Here is a 16,041-nt window from a genome sequence, read left to right as displayed (position 1 = left end):
GGGGGAAAAGGAAGCAAATTAGCAAGACAAAAAAAAAGATAAATAAATCTACTATAAACAAAAAGCAGCCTTTAAACCTCTGCTTCATTAAAACACAGTAGATGGCAGTATTTCACGTTTCCCAACGCAGCAAATATCCCACAAACATGACTTAACTGTCAACTAAGCAGGTCAACGCCGGCAACAAAGAAAGCAACCTCGTGTTTACGGCTTTTTTTTTTTTTCCAAAGCCCCATTCATCCACCGATGATTTCCCCCCCATTTGGCCAACAGGGGTGCGGAGCAGAGAGTGAGAGCGCTGAGCAGGGGGAAGTCTGACAACATTGTTTCACACTTACTGGAGTAATTAACTTGAAGGCAATTAAAACAAGGTGGAGAGCTGCGGAGGTGGCTGCTGACGCCTATGAGAGCTCCAGCCATGCCAGAACAGAGATTATCCTATTGTTATCCCGTGTCATATCGAATCATCAGCAACAATGCAGGGGGGGGTATAATAATACCCAAAGGCTTTCCATATTTTTTAATTCATGTATAATCATATTTAACACTGAACCCTACAAAGAAGAGATTATTTCAATGTTTAGATTTTACGTCTAAGTCAAACAATCCAGGCTCGACTATCCGAATCGAATAGTTTAGCCGACAGGAAGATTTTCTGCGCCCTGATTCCAACCAGCTCGTCACCTCGAGCGGCCCAGAGTAAAAATTAGAAAAGGCTCCTCGAAGAATCCTGATGCTGGATTAAATCTAAATAAACAGATTCATTCTGGGCTTTCGTTTCGTTTTTTTCCAGCGTTGGGAGCTCCATTAATCCTGCTGTCTTAGTGCTGAACACTTTCTAATTAAAAAAGAAAAAAAAACCTTCTCATGTTGTTTTATTTAATCATACACTCTCCCTATGGCCATCGTAGGAAGTGCACTTGTGTTCGGTTTAATGTGATATTCTCATGACGGCGCCGACCCCGTAGCCCCCCACTTTCTACACATGATGCATGTCTGGTACGCTCCTGTCTGTAAGCTAAATTATTCATACTACCGGCAGATTTAGGTTAAACGTTTTATTCAAACGAGTTCATTTCTTATAGGCGACGAAAGCATAGCTCCAAATATAGAATAAACATATAAAAGGAATATATTTTTAACACACATTTTTAAAAAAGGGAGCGGTCATGTCGACTATGATCCAACATCCCTAATAAGCAATGGAAAATTCTCAGTTTGCATCATAATAATAAAACCTCTTATAAACAGAGAGCAGGTTCTTGCCCGTTTCTACAGGTAGATCGACCATTATGTGCGAGGAAATCAAAGTCTTTGAGGTTGGAGGATCCTCCTAGCCATCACCCTAATCTTTAGCTCCCTCCACAGATTCTCCATCAGATTCAAGACGGGACTCTTCGGGCTCCTTCATTGGCATTTATATTAAAATGAAAAGATCGCTTAAAACCAAAATCTGCCATAGGTGTGAAAGATCGGGGGATGAACTGTAGTCCTGCAACAATCGATCGCCAAGAGATCAAAATCGTCCAGTTTTCTGTTAATCACCAGGTCAGACACTGAAAAATCTAACTTTTCTTCCTTCCTTCGTTCATTAGGTACAACTGGGACTTTCTTTGGCCTGTAAACACACCAACATGTATCCCTCAATGGGGAGGATAAAGATCAATAGAAGAAACTTGGTATTAGGTCCAAACAGAAAATAGGCATGGCCATTAAGAATTGATTTATATGTTAGCAGGAAATATGATTATCTCCTCTCTGGCTGCACAGAGGAGAAAAAAAAGCTACCAGAGCAGCAATGTTTATTTGTATCTCGAGGAATATGTTTAAAAAAAAAAAACAACAACATCATCCTATCTCTAATCTGTGTGAGAAATTGCTACTAGAGTTTATGTCTGGTTTTTAAACTAGTCTGCAGACGTGATTCAAAGAGGCTAAAGCTAATGCTACTATGGCTAGCCACTGGAATTAAAGGCTTAGCAAGTCTGACCAACATATTCTAAAATAAAATGACCATTTCAAAACCGCTCCCACACTTTAGCAGGATTTCAGCGCGAAGCAAGAGCAATTACAGGAATGACCGCAGATTTATTCAACTATTAAGCATGTAGTAACTGCACTCTGCCCCTCCCCAACCTGTTGCTGCAGATTGGTTTTCAGCTGGCAGAAAGAAGGCTAGCACCATTCAGGGTTAATACCAACAGCATAAATTACTCTGATCCGGATTTAGATTCCATACTCCATACATAAAATGCGCTCTTTGGTCATATGTAGTCATTTTAGTTTTAGTCAAGTAAATCTTACCACATTTTAGACTAAAACAAAGTTATAGAGGAATGCACTTTTAGAGCCTTAGTCCTCTTTAAGAAAATTTTTTTTATTACAACAATGGTGAAATGTTTCCCCTGGACGGCAATAAAAGGCAACTTCAATTATTTGAACTTGCCTTTTTAATACGAGTTGAAAAACTTGCGATTTTCTACACAGATGGTTCTTGCTGTAGATTTTTCTCTAGTCTTCAGTTGTTAAATTTTTTATTTTTTTTAAAAAACCCATAATTGACATAGTTTCATCATTCTGTGTGTTTCAGTGTTTTTTTTTATTAGTCCAGAAAAGGTGGCTAACAAAAAATATAATAACACTTTTCTTCACCAAAACCAACTGGGCTACATTTAGAAGAGACTAATTTGGCAGTTTGAAAATATTTCCAGTCATTAAAACACATGAGCCCGATCCATTACTTTTTATTAAGACCAGGCTCTAAATAAGCAGATAGGTGCCCTAAATAACACGCAGATAGCAGCTTGTTACACTGGTTTTATTCTACAAATAGCAGAAATGCAAACAGGCCTGATAGTTTGTGCAATAAAAACTACCAAATTTTTCGGACTATAAGGCGCACTTAAAATCCTTAAATTTTCTCAAAAATGTACGGTGTGTCTTATAATCCAGTGCACCTTATATATGATTACCATTGTCATTACTGACCGATTTTATGTGGTACAATGCTCTCAAAAATCTGTAATATTGCGCAAGTATGACTTTGGTTAGCAACGAAGCCGCTCCACTCACTGTGTCATTACCTGATTGGACCCCTGAGCTGTCTACAAGACTGCCTGACTGTAATGTCGAAACTAGAAGTGTATTCATGTGAGGCATCCCGCGCAGAGTACACCCGAGTATGTGGGAGCCTTTAGGCAGCCCGCATCCAGAGTACGTGCTAGCAACAATAAACCTAGACAGTTAATTCAATATAAAAGTTTATGTTTATTTTGGCCTTATGTTAGAAACAGGGCAGTGTAGCCAACTACTCTGTCGTCCCGGTAGAGACTGATAACTCTCCCTTTCAGGAGAGAGCCGTGTACGTGAAGGGGCGGAGTGATATTACACACTTGGGAAGAATATTTAGTGCAAAATATTATTTTTTATTATTTTTTATTTTTATCTTATTTTTTATTATTATTATAATATTAGTGAAAAATACGGTAATTCTAAATTTAGCAAGGGTATTTCCATATATGTTTACTTAAAACTAGATAGCAAAATAAAAATCTGAATATTATTGACAACATTAATATAAATGTAATAAACAATGTAGGTTGCAGTTGAAATGATCGTTCTATTTCAAATAAAAGCAATTTGATGGTGATTAATGCTGAAAAACCTTCAGACTGTGGCATTATTCAACAAGATTTTTACATGTTGACAATCAAATTTTCCTTTCCTGACAAAAAGGAGAAAATAAATGGCAGGAACAGTAGACACAAGGGGAAAGATGAGAGATTAAGGATGAGGACTGACCTGATTTTACACGGGAAACACTTTAAAACTAAATCAATGAAATCAAAATCCAATTTTATTCCCTAGTTTCCATCCTATATTAATTATAAAAGATAACGTCCAAACATGTCCAATACATCCAAGGACATACTCAGTTTATGATTTAAGAAGTTTACTACTGTGAAATTAAACCATAAAACACGGAGCAAGAGATGATTGAGAGAAAGTTAGATAATTGGGGCAAAGTTGTAATAATAATTTGAATTGCAAACTTAAAAAAAAAAAAAAGCTTAAAAGTGAAAGGATGCGTGTGTTTACAAGTTGTCTGAATCTCCCTAGATTTGGGCTTAGCTTGTTTGCTTGTACTCGCATGGAAAGACAAATACTGACTGAAAACCAGAGCCCAGAAAAAATATTTATTCTCTGCACTACAAAGCTTTCTCATGGCTGCAGGCTCAAAAAGCATCTAATTCAGCTGAAGGAACGAAGCCCCTCGCCTTTCAGACCCCCCCCCCCCACCTCTGTGGGCTTGGAGTTCCCTAGACCTCCCTTATGCGGACAGAGCAACGCTAAATTAACGCGGCCAGGAAAACAGGTGAGAATTTAAAAAAAAAAAAAAAAAGTTAAAGGCAGAGCTGTTGGGAAGAAACACCAGATGTGTAAATCCAGAGTTGTTTTTAGTGATCTACAGGAAACGAGGCTGTCGTGTCCCTCGTATTTGTGTTGTTTGTGCGGGTGAAGGGGGGCTGGAGACGTTGCCAGCAGCTGCAGAGGTGACTGAGGGGACGCCTGCCTGAAGGCTTAGCCGACTCCCACCGCTCGCCGTCACACTCTGCCTCCCCTACTCCTCAAACATCCCAGTTCTTACCAACCCGCTCCTCCACTCCTTTTCCTCCTGCCTCCACTCCGATGAAGACACCCCACCCTTCCCCACCCTTCCCTACCCGCCCAGGCCACTGAGGAAGGGAGAAGGACGCCTAATGCAATTAGCACCCCTCTGAGCACTTTTGTGTTGATGAATAGAGGTGGTCTGGTGGGCCACTAGGCAGCTCGCTACCGTTCCCGCGCTGCTACCTCTCTCTGAATATACAAGCTGCCCGGCTGACGTCAGAGATGGACATTGTTTTGTGATGGTCACCATTTCTGCAACAAATGAGCTTCCTGGCCTGAGGGGAACAGAGGAGCGTTAGCAAGAAGCAGCCGGGGGCGGGGCTTCGACGCGGCTTATAAATAGAAGTGCGCGTAATCCCCCCCCCCTTTTTAATTTAAGTACGTACAATAAACGTGGGATTAAATGCATTTTTTAAGGGGAACGAGAGAAATCTACTGCACACGTTAGCACTTTGACTCCGGAGCTATTAAAGAGTACCTGCAGGATCTCCCAGAGCTAAAGGTGACAGCTTTAAGTATCACATTATAATGGGTGTCAATGACCAGGGGCCACACTTTAGGACATGAGGAGGGGGTGGTGGAGGTGGAGGTGGAGGGGGGGTGAATTAACTTCTCACTGCTGAGTAATTGCCCGCTGTAACAGAAACAAACAGAATCCTGCCTTCCACAGTCTGATCCCTCTATTCAGGCGGCCCTCTTTCTCCGCTCTGGCCGCTCGCTGCATGCTGGGCCGGTTTAAGAGGCTGCGAGCCGGGGCTGAGGCACATTGTCTCAGACTTGAGCCATTTCCTGCAGATCAGTGGGGGTAAGAACCCTGCGCTGTGTTGGGGGAGGAGTGTTTTACACTTCAGGGTGGGAGGGGAAGGAGGGGGGGAGTTGTTTCAAGTCTATAAGCCCCCTTCTTTGCCTTTGTTCCTCAGCGGCCAACTTCTCACTCTGGGGAACTGGAGAGTGTGACTCGATTTCACACACCAGGCTGGCACGGTGACAGAGGAACGAAAGTTACACGACTTACTAATAACCTTCAGGGTGACGGCTTTGAGGATGCCTGCTTGTGTCTGCGGCGGCTTTCGGCTTCGAGCTGCTCAGACTACACAAGTCTGGGAGAAGAGCGCATAAAATGAGCTTTAACACCCCAGTGAATGTAAACTTCTCTTGCTTATGAAAATATGCAAGGATTACATACTTTAAAAAAAAAAAGGGGCCCCATCAGCTCTGCAGATGCACAAATCGATGCAGCTGATTGGCCGGTTTCCTCTGATTGCCACTGATCAACAGGTCAAACACTCAACATCTATTTCCACTTCATTAAATGCACAAAATCTAGGATCTATAATTATTTTCGGCCTATAAATGCACCAACAAACAGCAAGTACTTTAATAATGTGCTTTTTTTAAAGTTGACTAAAATTTGAAAAAACAGGCTTTACAACAGGAATGAGGATAATGACTTTGTTTTGACTGATTCTAAACAAAACTATTACAGAACCAGCAGCACATGCTTGTCTATTGTGTGTTATAGTGCCAGGGGCAGCAGTCAGCAACCTTTACAATCCCATGAGCCACTATGGCTCGTTCTCCTACTGAAAAAAAAAAAACCATAAACCTATATTACCCCTGTGAAAAAAAATCTACAGTACAAAATGTTTTGTTTTACAGTTTAAGAAGCACATTGTTATTATTCCCAGGTATTAGATCACAGAAAAACAAACCTTTACAAAAAAAAAGAGAATCAGTTTATAGTTGTAATAGAATAATCCACTACATGGAAAGCTTAAAAAAAGCCCATAATGTCAAAAACCACTGGTGTCATCCCATTCAATATCTATGAGTCTTCATACATATAATATGTGAAGACAAACAGAAAAACAGCTAAAATCATTTTTAAATAACCCATATATGACGAAAACACTGCTAATTCCTCTATAATGTTTGGCTGAAGTTATAAAGAGCCACCATGGAGGCCTTAAAGAGCCCTATGTGGCTCCGGGGCCACAGGTTACAAACCCCTGCCAGAGAAGACGTAAAACAGGAAGTGGTCATCAGCCAGGAAAAGCTGTGGCTCTCCTGAAAAGTTGGGACTATATGAGCACCAGAAAAGGTTTTTTTTTTTTACCTGTGTTTTTATGATTAAAGCAGTGACCGTAATATCAAAACCTACATGAGCCAAAGTGAAACTGTGTGACAGATACCACAAAGCCAAAAAGGAAAAATAAAAGGCCTGATGTCGGTGAGTTAACCTTTCAAACACTTGCTGCTCGTCTTTCAGGTGTTATTTGCCCACAAGCGTTTTTTTTTTCACTCTTTTTCTGTTTCTTATTATTAGTCAAGCTTTGCATTTTGACAGATCGCGTTTGATTTGCAAACCAAAGCAAAAACCATCACATCAGTTTAAGTTTGAAAACAGTATAAATCCATGAAACAGGACTTTACAGCAGCAGTGGCTAACAGATCAAGTAGATAAAAAAAAAAGATGCAAAGGCTTACCTGAGCCAGCAAAATGAGTGCTGGCCAATGTCATTGTCCTGTTCTTCCCATTGGCTACTGGAGGCGCAAACATCTGCAAGACAAAAGCAGAGCTAACATCACCAACAAGGCCAGGCACACTTCACACATCCCTCACTGCATCATCTCTCACACACATGCTTGGTTCAGAGGTGTTTTTTTTTTTCTTACTTACAGCCTTTTGGCGCTACGAACCAACAGAACTGACTTAACAGCATTAATTCATCATTCACGACTTCCACCATGACGGTTAAACATCAGGAAACCAGAAAGCCTTGCCCGACCTGTGCTCACATCACAGTCTATGACTAACCTGTACATTAACTAGCGGTGATGTCAGCGAGCCACTGTGGGCTGCACCACCAGGCTATGATGCGGTCTGGATGCTTCACCAGACAGCGCACCGCCTGCTGCAACAACCTGACGTTTTCACAGCCGGGGCGGCAGACGTAAAGGTGCCCGTTCAGCACACGCTGCACGACTTAAGGAATCTGCTCAGTCGGGGTCGGCAGGGCGCCCCCTGCTTCACAGCACGCCTAGTCCTGCATGCGCCGCTCAGACCGACCGACAAACGCCAAACGCGCACGCCATCCAACGGTTCTTTATCCAGTTATCACCGCGGCGCCAAAATATCACGTAGACAGACACTAGGCATGGGTGGGTTGTTGGTGTCCGGTTATATTATAGCGAGGTTTAAGCAGTTTTATGGCCTGGGGGGACGGGGGACGTGTCCTGGAGGCTCTCTGGGTCCTCTTGGGATTAAACTCGTCTATCTGATGGCAGCAGTGGACAAACCGGGATTAAATTTTGCATTTATGCATTTGGTGCTTTAACCGTCCATTTTTTTTTTTTTTTTTTTACGTTTATGTATCCGATTGGTTTACTTCAGGATCCTGATGCAAACATCCAATCATCTACAGCCTGCTTTACGTTTATCTTGTGCTCCTCTTTATGTTTCATTGGTTTTGGTCCTTTGCGGTCGTTCTCTTTGAGCCGCCACAAGACAAATACAAAATGCTTCGAAAACCACTAAGGTTGCAAAACAATTTCTATGAACTGAAGCCCCCCTGATACGACGTCATTAGAAGGATCTGGAGTCGGGGTTGTGTCTGACCATATTGTGCGGAGGGCTTCACCTGCCCCACCTGTTGCTGTGCACTGCCGGCCAGCAGGCGGGCTGAAACACTCACCCTACACGCGCCCAAGGCTTAGAAAGAAAGCCAAATTCAGCTGCTGTGTGCCCACAGACAGGCAGTTAAAGGTACTCCACCCCCCTCCCCATTTAAAACGCGTTGGCACGCTCCCAGCAGCAGACTGCTGGCTGTGCCGGAGCAGACGGCCTGACTAACGGGCCGATACGAGCCGGGGACAGCAGCTAATGGGTCTTAGTCACAAGCTAGTCGGTTTAGTTGGTGTTTAATTCTTGTTTCTACTATGTATCTAAAACATTAAAGCTCCGTTACAAAAATATCTGTTTAACTTTCATGTGCTGGCTTTATTATACGAAAAAACATGAACGAAACCACAAGCTAAAAAAAAAAAAAAAAAAGAGCTTTACTGAGAATCGGTTGATTCAAATGTGTCCTATTTCTCAAACATGACCTCCGCTAACAAGTATGCATTAACTATTAAGAAACACTTGATGAGCCACACACGCAAAAAAAAAAAAAAAAAAAAAGGGCTTTCGGTTTGTTTGGGTGAAAAGACTAACATCTCCGCTGGAGCTATGAGATGTTTATGTCAGCGTTAAGCTGCGAAAGGTTTCACAACAAAATGAAACAAAAAAAGAAAGAAGCAGAAAAAAAAAAAAAAACAACACTGAGCAGAACGTCTCCATCCGCTTTGTAGATAACGTCAGGAGAACAGCTCTGAGAGCAGCGGCGGTAAAAAAAAATAAAAAAAAATCTCTCCTTAAAATATGACAAAAACAGACGCAGAAGCTCTCGGCTCACAACGCTGGATTTTCCCCCCAAACGTCCTGTTAACAAAACAAAAAAGGAGTCAAAAAAAAAAAAATAATAAATTCTAGTATCGGTTCCAACCCATCGCTTCTATTTCCATCTAACAGACTGAATGCGTTCTTCGTGCAGACACCTCTGCATCGTCTACATAACTGGACGACTTAAATATAAAGCCTGAATTCACACTCACATCACCCTGAGGTCTAAAAAAAAAAAAAAAAAGGGAGGGGGAAGGGGGTAAAAAAGGTCCATTTAACTGGTTGTTAATCGGTGGTGCGTTCACTTGTTCAGTGACAGTAAACCGTTGAGTTTGACAAATTTATCAGTAAGTTGACATGTGGTAATTCAGAAAAAGGGTATAAATTACATAAACCCCCTTTAAGAAGCACTTTATATTTCCAAAATCCTGATAAAATAAGGAAATTTAATCTAGTTTCCCCATACTTACTCACACCTGAACTACATAATAACCCTGTGGCTGTATTTTCGTTAAGTTTATCACAATCTCACAACAATTATTAGCACCCCCCTCCCCCTTTCTGTTTTTTTCTGCCCTTCATAATGCAGACCTGCATGGCACTGTCCTCTTCCTCCCAGAACCACCCAGACCGCTCTTCCCCCTCTCTTACCGCGCTGAAATCCAGGAGGTCGCTGAGTTCCTTGTCAGTTTCCACTGCAGCCATTCTTTGCTGCTGCTCGCTCATACCCTTCAGTCTCTAACAAACCCTAAGAGAGAAATTTGCAAATACAGGATTTTAGTTGCACTTGCGAGCACAACGAGAAGTTACATGTTCAAGAACAAAATGGTGATGGTAATGAATGGCTGAGACTACTCTACTGCTGCCTGGTGCATCTTAACTTTCAGGATCTGTCCCCCCCCCTTATCCCACCCACCCCAGGACGCTGAAGCGGGGGCGCAGCAGCAATATGGTTTTTATTTAAAGCCACCTTCTCATGGCCGCTACATCTGTTGTTCGCCTTTGAGCTACGAGAAACACAATTTCGGGTCATAAGCAAGTGTTGGATATTGAAGAGGTTGGAAAACGAGGCCAAACACGCGGCTCCGGTTACAACCTGGATGAATTATGGACAAATCAGAGGAGGGGGGGGGGGCGGGGTGTGTGTGAAAAAAGACAAAACAAAAACACCAGGCTACTCAACACAACATGGACACGGTCTACTTACACGTTCCCCCTCAGAAACTGGCCGACCTGACGGACGCCCTGCCTCCAGTTCAACCACTACACAGTAAATACTTTCCTCTCTTTCCTTTATCTTTCATTTTTACGCCACCCCGGTAAAATAAAAAAAAAATTAAAAAAAAAGGAGCCATATGTCGATCACTTGCCGCATAAAAGAGAGCGGAACACACTTACAATCGCAGACATAATTGGGACTATTGTTAGCCCAAGGAAATGGGGGTGAAAGGCAGAGCTAATGACTGTATGCAAACACGTCATTACCAAATTACCATATGTCAACTCAGAGAGAAAGCTTGTCAGAGGAGACGGCGAGCGTCGACGCGGGATTTAGGCCGTGTTTTGCATTCCGGCACGAGCCCCGGAGGCCCCTTCTCTCTCTCCGGAGCCGAGCGGCGGCGGCGGAGGCTCCAGGAGGAAGCGGTCTTGAAAGGGAGCGAGGGGAAGGACGGAGGCCCTCGGACACCAACAGGTGGTGCGGTTTTACAGCCTCCTTTGTAATTCAGAAATAGCAGCGCCCTCTCTGCCGTACGGACGCCATCCCAAAGAAAAGGATGAAAAAGAAAGCGGGGCAGGTCTGGGCGGCCGTGGAGGTAAACCCGGACGGGGGGGCGCACAGAAAAGGAGGAACCTGCTTAGCAAAGCAGTAAGAAAGCAAATCTCCCAATGATCACATCAGACATGATGTTCTGGTTCGCCTCAAAAGAAACTAATTTAAGCAACAGGAGCTTAATGCTGCGACAAGGGAGGCCCCTGAGAAACTTTCTCAACTACAAGCCACCAACGAGTTAGTGGAGGAGAGAGGGGGGGGGGCTTCTATGAACCAAAATGGCATCTTCAGCTACTGCTGGATCAATATTTGGAGCGAGCAGATTAGGGGTGGCGGAGGGGGTCTTTGTCACCCCCCACACAAAGAGGAGAGGACGGGTCACTCTCCACAAAAGAGAGTCTGCGGCTCCGGTTGAGACGTGCCGCTGTTAACTAACGCCATCCGTCTTAATCCAGATGACCGCTGGGCGTTCAGCAAAACAAACTTGGCTGGAAAAGCTAAAATCTAAAGAGCAGCTGACTGGAGACAAGTGGGGCTGGAAACGGAAGGACCACGAAGCGTGCGCCGCCGCCTTCTTTTTATTTTTATTTATTTTTGCTACGCGCACTCATAACCTCTAGGCACGGGCCGGCGTCAACATCTTTCTAAAAGTCGTTCCAATCAGCTCCAGTTCGTCCACATGCGTCCTTTAAGGACACGCCGGTGAAACGGCCGAGTAACCAGAGCTTCTGGAGGACTATGGGGTCCTGAGTAACGCTGCACTGTGGCTGCACACTGCTGGCCAGCTGCTTGAAACCCCTCCCTAACATGAAAGGCAAATTCAGCAGTGTGAAACAAAAAAACAAAACGGGCCCTGTAAAAAGATGGCTAGTACAAATACTGTTAAATGTACAAGTTTGCATTATAATCAATCACAACAATAATACTTTATTTTTTGGATACTATCATTTATAACTAACAAATCAAAACGTATTGCTATTTTAGCACCAAAGGCGATCTGAACTGTGCAGTTTAGGGCTTTTCCTGGCCAATACAATCTGATTTGTCGATTGTGACCAAAACGCCGTTTCCCCCCCCAGGACGGTGTAATAGAAGACGCAAACTGTGCTTCGGCCTCTTTGACAGGAGCTCGTTCTTTCAGACCCGACGGCACAATTAGGGGTTCACCAGTCTGATCCCGGCCTTCAGACCCATGCGTACGCGTCGCCTGATTGTTTACCAACTTTCAATCAAAGCGCAGCAACGGAAAGCTGTTGTGGCGTAAAGGCGCAACGTGGCGGGAGGTTTTCTTTTTTTTTTTTTTTAGTTTTCATCCATTTAGATTTCTCAGTACCAGACCCACCGATGTCCGATCAGACCCGACAAAAAGGGGCAAAAAAAAAATAGGCTGATCCCGTTCTCTGGGCGAACAATCGGTGCATCTTTAGTAGAACTAACTTCAGCTCTGCTTTTATATATATATATATATATATATATATATATATATATATATATATATATATATATATATATATATATATATATATATATATATATATATATATATATATATATATATAAATAAACTAGACTTAGACATTTTTTATTTTAAATGTAATCTAAAAGCCGAGGTATTTGTCACTCAAGGTGATCATGTTGTAAAATCTAACACCAGCCCATGCCTTGGAAAGTTCAGCCCTGTTGTAAGAGTGAAGAAATGTCTAAAATAAAAAAAAATAAATTAAAAAAATGCAGAGATGCGATAAAAGGCGGTTTTAAACAGTTGACATGCAACAAGGAGTTTATTCGTACACAACATAATAAAATGTAAATATTAAAACGGGGGGTGAGGGGATAACTTGGGTGAAACATTTCATTAACAGCGCCTGCAGAAATGAACGCTGGGCCCCAGAATTTTTTAAATCAGGATCACTAGGCCCCAACCAGAGCCAATCCAACTACTGACATCTAAAACTAACCCCACTGTGCTGACATGTGTGCTCCAGACTAACCAAAAATATATATATAATAATAAGAGATAAAAATAAAAACACAATCTAGCTTTTGTCTTCCCTGCAGTGGAGCAAGTGCATGGGCTGCAGACAAGCAGGAGGAGCAGGAGCGGGGCTGCAAACTTCCAGGAGCACATTTTAAGCTGCCTCCCCCCCCCCCCCTGACTGGTAGGGTTCAAGTCGGGCATTATGAGGGAGATCAGTGGAGGAGACGGTGGGGGTGGGATCGTGAGGAATTTCCTGACCAAACGTGCAATAAAATAAGTAGTGGCCAGACACTTCCATAAGGGGGACGTTTAAAGGGGCTACCAATGGAGGGGCTTTTATGGAAAGTTTGCTTCACGTCTGCAAGGAAAACGATCCACATCACAAAGTTTGGCTGAACCCCCTCCTCCTCCTCCTCCTCCTCCTCCTCTACCTCCTCCCCTCCCAGCGTAACAAAATGGTCAACATTTCATATTCCTACTTGAATGGCTGGAGCCTGTGGCAGAGAGGCACACGGTGGAGGAAGAAGGAGAGAGGGAGAGGGAGAGAGAGGGAGAGGAAAAAAAACAACAAAAGAGGCAAAGCCAGCCACATTTAACCATAAAGGAGTCGTTTTGCAGAACAAAGGAGTAATTTCCTCCACTCCGAGGTCGAGCCGGAGACCAGACAAAAAAAATAAAAAAAATAAAAGAAGAAAAAAAAAACTCACATCCCCCGCTTTAACCACACATTCCCAAAAAAAAAAAAAAAAAAAAACTTTTCGAAAATTAGGTGCCAATGAAACCCCCCAATGAAATTCATGCAACTCCCCCCCACCCCCCGAAAAAAAAGTGTAAGGTGAAAATGTGGGTATTTACCTCTCCTCTCCGTGCGGCTGATATCCAACAGTATAAAAAGAAAAGCGGAGACTCGAAGGGGGGAAAAACATAAAACTTCAAGAGAATTTCGACCTCAGTGCACGAAACGCATTGGAGCCCAGTGGATGTCTTTCTTTTGTCCCCGGGAAGTCTGCCTTTTCTCCACGCAGCGCCCACGTGTGCGCCACAATGTAACAAGACGACGCGCGAACAATTCTGTTATAGTAACTAATCTCGCGTCTTCCTTTCTCGCTTGTTACTACAGAGATGATTTCATTCTTCTCGTAGACATCTTCACCACCTCCGTCCACATTGTCAGACGTAACAACGTATCCGTCCGCGCAAAAAAAAAAAAAAAAAAAAAAAAAAAAAAAAGTCAGGGCCTCAACGCCAGCGGTGTCCGATTTCAAACGCCTTTCAGATCTGGAGGTGTTTGCCGATAAGCGGGGAAAGACGAGTTTGATCTTTTGTCAATTCTCGAGCACGAAAATCACCTGCTTCCGATTTTCGGAAAGCGTAATCTTCAAAGTGAAGGATAAATACGAGCACTAGGTCACCCAGCGGAAGGCTATCGCAAGAAAGTTGCCTGCTATTACACAGCAGCGGATCGACGAGATGGCACGATAAATGCGAGCGGCTTCCGCCAATGGCAAAGCGTGATTGGTTGATTGACAACCCCAACAGCCAATGGGCTTTAGGAAATCCAGCATGTGCCTGCCTTTTTGTTGACGCTCACTTTCGCTGTGTGCTCAGGGAGGCTGGCTAAAGGGGGCCTCCGACATGCCTGCTGACATCATTTTAATACTTAGGTTGGTGTGTCCTCTTCTTATTCTTTTTTTCAAAACAACATTTTACAACTTGTGGGCTTGGATTTTACTGTTTTATAAGTAAAACAGCCAGTACAGGCTAGGTTGTTGTCATATATATATATATATATATATATATATATATATATTCTAGGGCTGGCCAATAAATCTATATAAATATCTGACACCTGATGAATATCAATAGTAAGGACCTCTGATAAAATTTTCAATCATTTGCCTGAACTTGGATCCAGAACCATGGTCTTCTGGGGGATGTAGGCAGAGGAAAGGATTTAGCCTCTCATCCTTTCACAGCCAAACTAAGCAAGGTTGGTAGTAGGGCTGATCTATTTTAAAAGTTAAAGGTTACATTTAAATAGAGTCACAGTTTATATTCAGGCTTTTACCCCTCCTTGTTTCAAATAGGTAAAAAAAAACTACTCAGTAATTATCTTTATCAATTGATATAAAAGGCTTGATACATTCTTCAGCCATATCACACACACACGTGTGTGTGTGTATATATATATATATATATATATATATATATATATATATATATATATATATATATATATATATATATATATATATATATGTGTGTGTGTATATATATATATATATATAAATATATATATATTTATATATTTATATATGTATATATATATATGTGTGTATATATATATATGTGTGTATATATATATATATATATATATATATATATATATATATATATATATATATATATATATATATATATAGCCGACACCATTTCGCAGCTTTCCTATGTCTCGTCTGGCAATTCTCAGTTCAGCTGTTTTCATTTTAAGGACCATTATACAGAGAAGAGAAAATGTGTTCAGGGTTGCTCAATAGGGGTTTGTAGTTAATCCGAAAGGAAATGGACAAACTATGTAATTGCGGTTTATCTTTAAGCCACCCCACTGTAACCTAATTTTTGTTAAACTTCGAAACGCATCAAGCTGAGGGTTGAGCTTTTATAGACTGAAAACTGTTGAAGGTCTTTTGAAGTACTAAGTTAAGTAACTTAGTACTTAACTTAGTAAATGACGTGTGTGTGTGTGTGTGTTGGTGGGGCGGGGGTTTAATTCTAATAATAATAATGGTTATTATTATCATTATTAATATTGTATCACTTTTTTATGAATGAACCAGCAAACATAAGACCAACACAGCCCTAGTAACTGCCTTCTCCAGAGCAGAATGGAGGGGAGGGAGTGCAGAGTGAAATAGTTCAGGGCAAACACTTCAGGCGGGGAGGGCACAAACAGCATGCATTTTCCTGCATTTCTTCTCTTAGGAAGAAAATCAATTTCAGAATTTAACAACTCTTTGGCAGCTATTGTCGGGACAAAAGGATGAAAACCAGGACGTTGGATGTCCCAGTTACACACAAGCTGTAACCTATCCCTCTTATTTACTTAACTTGCACAAAACATCCCCAGTTCTGTGTGTCGCTCACCTGGAAACGCACACCAACTGTGCATTTTAAAAA

General features: G+C 42.2%; 1 protein-coding gene across 6 annotated transcripts in view; it reads right to left on the bottom strand.

Moving 5' to 3' along the window:
* The window catches only part of tcf3b (transcription factor 3b), a 39,012-nt gene extending 24,702 nt beyond the window's left edge, over positions 1-14,310 (bottom strand). For 2 of the 6 annotated variants that reach the window (XM_012880912.3, XM_012880911.3), the window contains exons 1-3: positions 13,720-14,310; positions 9,767-9,863; positions 7,159-7,231 (exon numbers count right to left, since the gene is read on the bottom strand). In XM_012880912.3, coding sequence (XP_012736366.2) covers positions 7,159-7,231; positions 9,767-9,841 — 148 coding nt within the window. In that variant the 5' untranslated portion in view covers positions 9,842-9,863; positions 13,720-14,310. The remainder of the gene's footprint in view (positions 1-7,158; positions 7,232-9,766; positions 9,864-13,719) is intronic. The other 4 variants (XM_012880909.3, XM_012880910.3, XM_021307745.2 and 1 more) reach the window with 3 other exon arrangements.
* Positions 14,311-16,041: the final 1,731 nt, after the last annotated feature.

The sequence above is a fragment of the Fundulus heteroclitus genome, chromosome 9 (assembly GCF_011125445.2).
Source record: "Fundulus heteroclitus isolate FHET01 chromosome 9, MU-UCD_Fhet_4.1, whole genome shotgun sequence".
Taxonomy (NCBI): Eukaryota; Metazoa; Chordata; class Actinopteri; order Cyprinodontiformes; family Fundulidae; genus Fundulus; species Fundulus heteroclitus.
The sequence above is the reverse complement of the archived record's forward strand: the minus strand, read 5'-3'. Positions and strand labels throughout refer to the sequence as shown.